Here is a 9,079-nt window from a genome sequence, read left to right on the forward strand (position 1 = left end):
GTGCTTTAGCCACTATGCTACCAGAGCTCCTAATATCCAAGTGTAGGATTGCTTAAATATGCAGTGGGACAGATGGGATCTTATGCAGGCACTCAGGGAAGCAGAGGGGGTTTGTGCCTATGGAAAGGGGCTCATGTTAAGGCAGGTTACAAAGCAGTGTTATCATGTTAAAAGCATATACCCAAATAAAACCTGGTAGCCTAATACTCTCAAATAGTAAGGGTGGTTAAACTCTGAGCCATTTTTACACTTTTTCTTCCACTTCTATTTTCGAAAATTTCCTTTTTGAAAATTTCCATGAGTTCCTTTTGTGCATTTCTTTATAAGAAGCCCTCATGGCACAGTGGTTAAGCACTTAGATGTGGACCAAAGGGTCTATGGGTCAAAACCACCAGCTAGCTATGCAGGAGAAAGATGAGGCAGTCTGCTTCTGTAAAGATTAGTCTAGGAAACTCCATTGGGCAGTGGGAATTGACTTCACAGCAATAGGTTATTTCTTTCGTGGAAAATACAGTAATATATTTTATTCATTATGATTTTATAATGCTATTGAAGTAATGAATAAAAATAATAAAAGAAACTTTACTAGCTGTCGCCATCCCCTTCCAGACTTATTTCCTGGCCGTTCTTGATCATTCTCGATAAGCATTAATTTATTGTTATTGTTTGTTTCAGATCAACTAGCAGTGACTAACCATTTACTGGGTGCAAAGTACTGGCAAGGCCATGTGAAAATGAGCAATTACGTTCCCCGGGTGATTGGCATGGAGGGCAAATTTTGAGATGCTTTGAAGTCCTGGTGGCATAGTGGGTAAGGCATTTGACTGTTAATGAAAATGTTAGTGGTTCAAACCCACTAGCAGCTCCGGAGAAGGAAGATGAGCCAAATTACTTCCGTAAAGATTTCGCTGAGTCCGAACCGACTCCATAGCGGTGAGTTTGACTTTTTGAAAGGAGTCTTTACCTCCCTCCCTTCACTTGGTTCTCCATTAACTTATTGCACCCCTTCACGCCCGCTTGGAAGTGCGTAGCTACTTTGCGTACGCATGCGCACTCTAGGCGGCTTGCGCAGGACCACCCCCACCCCACCTCCGCCTGGAAGTCCCGCCTCCCGACACCGACCATTGGGCGGTTCCACCAGCGCAGTCCTGATTGGTGGCCGCCGGCCGGCCTCTCTTCCCATTAAAGTTGGCGGGAAAGTGGTGGCTGCCGCAGCGGGCCCAAATGGCTGCAGAGTCCTCTTCGCCCTCCAGCGGCCCAGCGGGCGTGAGGCTGCCGCGGGCACCGCCGCTCAAGGTGCTGGCGGAGCAGCTACGGCGCGACACAGAAGGCGTCCCGGGCGCGTGGCGGCTGTCGCGGGCGGGCCGCGGGCCGCTGGAGCTGGCGGCCGTTTGGATGCAGGGCACAGTGATGGCGGCAGACGGCGGTGAGGCGCGGCTGCGGGACCCGAGCGGGGCCTTCGCGGTGCGCGGCCTGGAGCGAGTGCCGCGCGGGCGGCCCTGCCTCGCCCCAGGTAACTGGCGGCCGGGCGGGGTCCGGGTGCGGGGCACGCTCCCGGACCGAGGTCACATTCGAACGCCAGAGGCTGGGCACGGCCGTCTCACGGCCGACCCTTGCTTGTGCCGCTCCTCCGCTTGTGCACCCCTCCTTTCTGTCCCACCCCCAGTCCCGCGTTACCCGAATTATCTGATGATATGCCTCACCAGCTCCCAGTTTAAGGGACACAGACAGGTTCCTGGGACGCCCCCAGGAAGTACCAAGGCGCCTGCATTCGTAACAAGCCTCCTTCCCACAGTTGGTTTTTTCCCATCAGGTTGTGGAAATAGTGTGTTGAGAAACTTCCATTTTTTCCTCACGTCCCAACTCAAGTGCCCTTCCTCAGGGAGGCCATCACCCCTGGTGTCCCACCTGCACCCCCTGCCTGGAACGGCCTTGGCTGTGGGGCTCAAACCTGAGCCTGACAGACTCACCGGCAGGCTTGTTCACACCCACGTGAAGGGTTTTAACCCTGGGCTTCTGAGTCTGCAGGTCTGGGTGGGGCTGAGAATGTGTCTTTCTACCAGTGATGCTGGTGCCGCTGGTCCGGGGACCACACTGAGAACCACCCGGCCAGAGCCCGCGCCGTGTCCCGAGCGCCTAACCCGAAGTGGCACTCCCAGAATTCCGGGCACTGAACACGCCCCTCTCAGTCTCCCGCATGCTTATGGGGCGAGTGCTTGTGCCAGGCCAGGCCCCGGGAGGCAGCCAGGACAGGCAGGCCAGGTCTTCCTGGTGGAGCCAGGAGGTGCCCGCTGTTGGAGCGATTGGTCGGAGAGATCGCTGGAGGATGTGAGGTCTAAGGGATGTGTGGGCCCCTGCTCTGTGAGGGACCTTCCTCCCAGCTAGTCTTGGATTCAGACTGGAGTCTGTCGTCTGGCAGGGGCTGCTTGGGACTCAGGCCGGGGTTGAATTCCTGGCTCTGCCCCTTCCCAGCTGCTGCCTACAGCCACTTTATTAAGCTTTCTGGACCTGGATTCCTTCTGTAAAACGGGATAATCATTCCTGCCTGTTGTGCGAAGTGAGTTAAGTAGAAGTGTAATTAGGTAAAAATGAGTTTTTAAATGTCTTTAGCACAGCACCTGGCTCACCTTTGGAAGTGAGGGTTCCAAAAGTGGGACCCTGGGTCTCCAACGTGCTCGCCTTCCCCCACCCCACGCCCCGCGCTTCCGTCCACCTGTCCCGTCCTGCCCTCGTTCCAGTGCTAGGGTGGTATTGGGGTTGACTGGCCGCCTCTTTTCCTACGGCCCACAACTTCAAAATGGTGTTTTATATTTTGACGCGATGGGAAAACAAAATAAGAGTAATAGTTCGTGGCATTCAGATATCCGTATCCATAAGTAAAGTTTTCTTCAGACGTACTTGTTTCCACGTCATCTAGGGCGGCCTTCTTGCTACAGCAGCAGAGTTGAGGCATTGCGACAGAGGCCACATGGCGCGCAACCCGGAAGTACTTACTGATGCCCAGCTCCATCAGCACGCTCCTGATTGGTGGCCGCAGCTGGGCCTCTCCGCCTATTAAAGTTGGCGGGCACGCTGAGGTGGTGGTGGCCACAGCAGACTCAATGGCGGAGGGCGCTTCCTTACAAGTATTTAGTGCCTGGTCCCTCACAGAGAAAGTGTGCCGACCCTTGGTCTGTCCCTTAAGCCGTGCTGCTGTGTGTCGTGGCCCCCAGGCAAAGCTCCTGGAAGGCAATGCGCCGTCTGTGTTTTCGCCCCAGCCCTGGCAGAAGGCCTGGCTGGGATAGGCACTCTGGCTGCCGACTGAGCACTGGTGAGCCCATGTGACTTACCCCCTGGCCTGAGTGCCCGTGGACACGCGCAGTGCCGTTTCTTTGATGAATTAATCCCTGCATTTATCCACTAAGGGTCGACTGGCAAAGCCGACTCACTTCCTTCATGCGCCATAAAGCAAACTCACTGCTGTGGAGTGGGATCCGACTCATAGCAACCCCTCCTTGGGTTTCCGAGGCGGTATCTCTGTGGAAGTAGATTGCCCCATTAAGCCCTAAGGCAGAGTGATCTAAAGGCATAAGCACAGGGCACTGTGGGTGCAGAAGAGAGACAATTGAGGCAGCCTGGAGGAGGGGGCCTGAAGAGGCCTTGGAGTTGGTAAGGTGGCCAGCCAGCCTAGGTTGTATGGGACCGAAGGTCCTGGGACGTGGGACTTTTACTTTGAAAACGGGAACAGTTGGCCACCCTGTGTCTGTGTGCAATAGCAAGAGATTGTCTGGGTCCTTGGAACAGCATGTGCAAAGGCTTGGAGATAACATAAAGTCCAGTGTCTGGGAGCCTGGAGCAGAATATGGGGCAGCCTCCATAGCTGTTAGTGGCACGACTTGCCAGCCTCAAGGTGACCTTTGGCTGAAGTCACGGCCTCCTCTGAACCTCCAGTGTACCTTCTCTGGAGCAGCCAGCACTCTGTCTCTACAAACGTCGTGTGCTGAGGATGTGGGGCTGAGTCATATGCTTCCTGGCCTCAAGTTGCTCCCAGTCTGCAGGGGAGACAGGAGCCAAATCATTATCTAGAACACACTCTGGCCAGCAGTTCCAGAGGCTGGAGCCACCACTGAGAAAGGTCACTGCAGCAATGGAGTGGGGCATGGCTGTGAAGAGGGGGAGACTGGCAGCTGGTAGAAGACTTCAAGGCAAGAGGGGATGAAGGCTAGGCCAGAGAGAGTGGGTAGGTGGGGAAGGGGAGGGGACCTGGTGGGGAGATGCTGGGTGGGTAGGAGGGTAGATAGAATTAATAGAAGTTAGTAACCAGTTCCTGTTTGTGTGTGTGTGTTTGCATGACTACTTGCCCCTGGGTGGTACAAATAATTAACAAGCTCAGCTGCTAGCTGCTGACTGAAAGGTTGGAAGTTCAAGTCTACTCAGAGGCACCTTGGAAGACAGGCCTGGTAATCTAGTTCTGAAAAGTCAGCCATTGAAAACCTTTACTGTTGTTGTTATGTGCCGTCAAGTAGGACCTGACTCACAGTGACCCCTCCTTGGGTTTCCGAGGTAGTATCACTATGGAAGTAGATTTCCCAACCATCCTTCCGAGGAGTGGCTAGTGGGTTTGAACCGCCAGCCTCTTGGTTAGCAGTCAAGTGCCTTAGGCACTACGCTACCAGAGCTGCCTTGAAAACCTTCAGTGAATTACTGAAAGTTCCTGTCTTTGTAGCCACAGTCTTTGTGACTCCCACACAATGGTTGAGTAGGACTGTTCAAATGAGGTGCTTGTGGCCCACCAAGAAAATTGGACAACTTGCTGCTAATGCAAATAAAGTGTATGGAACCTGTGATGCTTAAGATTATGTGTCAGCTTGGCTGGGTTACGATTTTCAGTGTTTTGGCTGTTATACAATGATGTAATTGTCCTCCATTTTGTGATAAATTTTAAATCCTAGCCTCTGTGCCTGTGGTTATGGTCCCATTTGGGAGTGAGACTCAAAGGCACATAACAACAATTATGTTAATGAGGCAGGATTAGGGTGGGATGTATCTTGAGTCACTGCCTTATTAGATCCTTAGTAAAGAAAGCATTCAAAAACCCTATGGAGCACAGTTCAACTGTGACACACAGGGGGTCACCAGGAGTCAGTGTCAGCTCGATGTCAACTGGTTAGTAACTAGTTTGTCTGATTTCAGAGGAAAGAGACACCGACTGAGGCCTGTGAGCTCATCCATCTTTCATAGCACCAGTGGCTGCTAACCTTCCCGTTGGGACCGTTCTTTTTTTGAGGGTTCTGTCTCTACCAGCACTTTAGGGCCATTCAGAGCAGGTGGTACATGTATATTCAGAATGAAGTTTGGCCATTGAGAGACCTGACGTTACTTGCATAAGTAGAGTCGTGAGATGGGTTCAGAGCAGCCGAAAAACATCCTGCCGGGGTTGAAAGCCAGAGGGCTCGGGTATCTACCTGCCTGGCTTCCTTCAGCCAAAGAGCCCCAGGCCCCCAAGCAAGCCCAGCCCTGGTGGATAGAGGCGGCGTGATTACCACAGTTTCAGGGGGGCACGGAGTGGGGGCTGGCCCAGTGCCCGCCCTTCCTGCTGTGTTTGGGGGTTTTAACACAATTGCGTTTTGTGTGGTTAAGACTGGCCAAGTTTTGCTTTCAAGGAGAGCCACTTCCCTAAGGGAATGGGAAGAGAGTCACAGTTAATATGTTATGAGATCATCTCTGTGGCAGCCTGCCTTCTTGTTGATTGGCCTGTGTGTGCCCAGCTAGTGGTTGGGATACAGCGGTGGTGGCAGGCATGGGTCCTGTGCAGTTGGGGTGGGTGGTGTTGGCAGGGGCTGGGGGGATGCTGCCGCCTGCTCGGCTCTTGGCAGCCTTGAGGGAAAACTGGGTTTGCTTTGGGATTTGTCAGGGGATGTCTTTGCAGAAAGAGGGCCCCTCCTGTGCCCCGACCAGCCACATACTCTGGCATTGCACAAGAACAAGGAGTAGAAAGCCTGGATTCGCTGCCCCTGCCCCGGAGCAGCCTGTCCAGGATGGCTCGCTGTGTGAGGTGCTCGCTGTGCCAGGGGTGTCGTTATTCTGTGCGTGACGCTGATAGCTCACTGCGATTTTATTTTACTTTTTAAAACCGGAGTAGATATGTATGTCACCTTCCAAATTGAATGTTTGACATTTGATTTATTGTGTGTGTATACATGCATATATGTGAGATACATAGCTCTGGAGGTGCAGTGCCTAAGGCGTTTGTTTGTTTGACTGCTAACTAGAAGGTTGGTGGTTCAAGCCCTCCAGCTGCTCCATGGAAGGAAGATTGGGCAGTCTGCTTCCATGAAGATTTACCGCCTTGGAAACCCAGTGGGGTCAGTATGAGTCGAAATTGACTCGATGGCAGTGAGTTGGTTTTATATACATATATGAGCCCTGGTGGTGAAGTGATTAAGTGTTCATCTGCTAACCAAAAAGTTGGTGGTTTAAACCCAACTAGCAGTTCTGCAGGAGAACGATCCGGCGGTCTGTTTCTATAAATTCACAGTCAAGAAAACGCTATGGGAGCAGCTTTGCGCTGTCACGTGGGGTCACTGAGTCACAATTGACCTGACAGCACCCAGTGACTGCACTGACTGCGTTTTCTTCGCTCTCTGTTGTGGCCTGTGATAGAGTTGGATTCCCTGCACTGGGTCTGTTGGCTTCGCCGTTTTTTCCCCTTTCCTTCTGTTACTGTGAACATTGACATGGGCTTTTCTTTCTTCTAGGAAAGTACGTGATGGTTATGGGCGTGGTTCAGGCGTGCAGCCCTGAGCCGTGCCTTCAAGCTGTGAAGATGACCGATCTGTCGGATAACCCCGTCCATGAAAGCATGTGGGAACTGGAAGTGGAAGATTTACACAGGCATATTCCTTAGCCGATGCGGGGAGGGTGGCTGAAAGCACCGGACAGCCTGGAGCCGTTTAGATTCTCCTGCCTGTGGGGTCCTTCCACCACGGGCAGGGTGTTTCTGCCGAGGTTCTCAGAGAGCTTTGGTTGATCACGGAGTCCGGAAGTAGGAATGTTTAACCGAGGGTGCTTAGTGAACTCCGCCTGCACTGGCTTGCCTTGACTGTTTGCTGATGAAAAGCAGATGTAGGTTTTTTTTTTTTTTTTTTTTTTGCTTTGTGTGTACTAATTCTTTCTCTCCAGCACACAGAAAACTCCCGCTGCACTTTCCAGATTTTACAAGTGATGACACTTTTTCCATTATTCCTGCAACCTTGTTTTCACAATGCAAAGTCTGAATCCTAGTCGGTGCCCCAGGTGATTAAAGTGTGGGTCCAGCCAGGAGGACAGCCTACATCAGAAAGGACTGACATCAGGCCGCTCCATCCACGACTAGCTTCTCCCATTTGCCACTTAGATGGCATTTTCCAACCTCAGGCCCAGTGGCTGTCTCCAGCCTGCCTTCCTTCCGCTGCAGACATCGCTCAGCCAGTTTGGTCCGTCTGCCTCCCCTCAGCTATGGAACCCTATCCCCTTCATGCAGGCGTGTTGGATTGCTCTCAAGATGTGTTTGTTCTTGGGTGGAATGGAGACCACGACTGAGAGCCACAGCCAGGCCTTCAACTTCCGCCCCTCGCCTTTGCTGAGACCCTGGAGGGACAGCCCCCAGAACGCTGATTCTTTTTTCATGGAGTGATTTTGCCACGCTTACACTGACAGTTGGGTTTCTGTCTCTGGTTCTGGCCCGTGCCTTGTTTTTCTTCCCCACTGTAAACATTAAAGACTTTATGTTCTAGCGTTGCTGCAGTTTGGTGGCATTTCACATTTTAGGGTGTCATGATAAACAGAAGTTAATAATTTCAATATAGCTAGATTCATTAGTTTTTTTATGTCTTGTTGTTATTTTCTTGTTGTTGACAGTAATATACCAGTTCAGTCATTTCTGCATGTGCAGTGCAGTGACTGAATTCAAGGTATGCAGTCACGGTCACCCTCCTTTTCCTAATTGCTCTTGCCCCATGAACATAAACTCACTGTCCCCAAAGCTTCCCAGCTGACCATTGCTTGTTACTGTTGTCAGTTTGAGCCCCAACAAATAGGTCTTTAAAAGAGCCCGGCTCTCAAGGGAGGCATTCTTTACCGAGTAAGCTAAACTACTGCTAAAGTACTGTTCGGTTTGAGGAAGACTCTAGGGGATATTTTTGATTTAAGGTTTAAAGATGATCTCAGGGGATAGTTCAGGGCTTCATCCACCCTGCATGGCTCCAGAAAGTCTAGAATCACACGGATGATTTTCTCTTGAGTTTCTGCGCTGCTTCTTGCCCATGCCTCATTTTTCTTTAGATTGTAAACATGTACCAATGTTGATGTAGAATTTGGTGGCATTTCACATTTAATGGTGTCCAGATAAACAAAAATTCATCATTAGTAATACAAAAACAAAAAACAAACTTACTGCCATTGAGTCACATCTGACTCATAGCAACCACTTCTTGGGTTTCCGAGGCAATATCACTATGGAAGTAGATTGCTCAACCTTCCTTCCAAGGAATGGCTGGTGGGTTTGAACCGCCTGCCTTCTCGTTAGCAGTCAGATGGTTTAAGCACTATGCCACCAGAGCTTCTATTATTTATATAGTTAGATGTATTCATTTTTTTATGACTTGAATTTTTGTTCTATCAGTAACACATTTTTTTAGATGCTGTTTATTTTCAAACAATGGAAATTTTCTTTTAAAGATGGGCAAATTGGAAACTACATTGGTTTTCTTATTGATCTGGGTTTGTTGGAAGTTTGAAGCGTGTTTTGAGTTGGTTTGCATTCAGTTTGAGGTTTTTCAGGCAATACTACTGAGCTAATGAGAGCTTTGCAGTCTACAGATCCGAATTTTATCCTTCATCTGTCTCTAAACTTCCTGTGTGACCATGAGCAAGTTACCTAACCTCTCTGAGAGTCTACCAGCTCATAGGACTGGTGGGAGGTGATAATGCAGATGCGTGTGAATCATTTTTACATAGTGTCTGACACCTGGTAGGTACCCAGTTATCATAGGTGGGATGAAGTAATACCTTGCTTACATCTTTCAGTTGCTTTTATATATATATATATATATATATATTT

The 9,079-nt window shown here is 50.5% G+C and overlaps 1 protein-coding gene across 1 annotated transcript; it reads left to right on the plus strand.

Moving 5' to 3' along the window:
- The first annotated feature begins 1,224 nt into the window (after positions 1-1,224).
- On the plus strand, positions 1,225-6,886 carry RMI2 (RecQ mediated genome instability 2). The gene is made up of 2 exons (XM_007939626.1): positions 1,225-1,513; positions 6,738-6,886. The coding sequence occupies exons 1-2, from the start codon at positions 1,225-1,227 to the stop codon at positions 6,884-6,886; spliced, it is 438 nt and encodes a 145-aa protein (XP_007937817.1).
- The last annotated feature ends 2,193 nt before the right edge of the window (positions 6,887-9,079 follow it).

This window comes from Orycteropus afer, unplaced genomic scaffold (assembly GCF_000298275.1).
Source record: "Orycteropus afer afer isolate SDZICR_OR568_19922 unplaced genomic scaffold, OryAfe1.0 scaffold00061, whole genome shotgun sequence".
NCBI lineage: Eukaryota > Metazoa > Chordata > Mammalia > Tubulidentata > Orycteropodidae > Orycteropus > Orycteropus afer.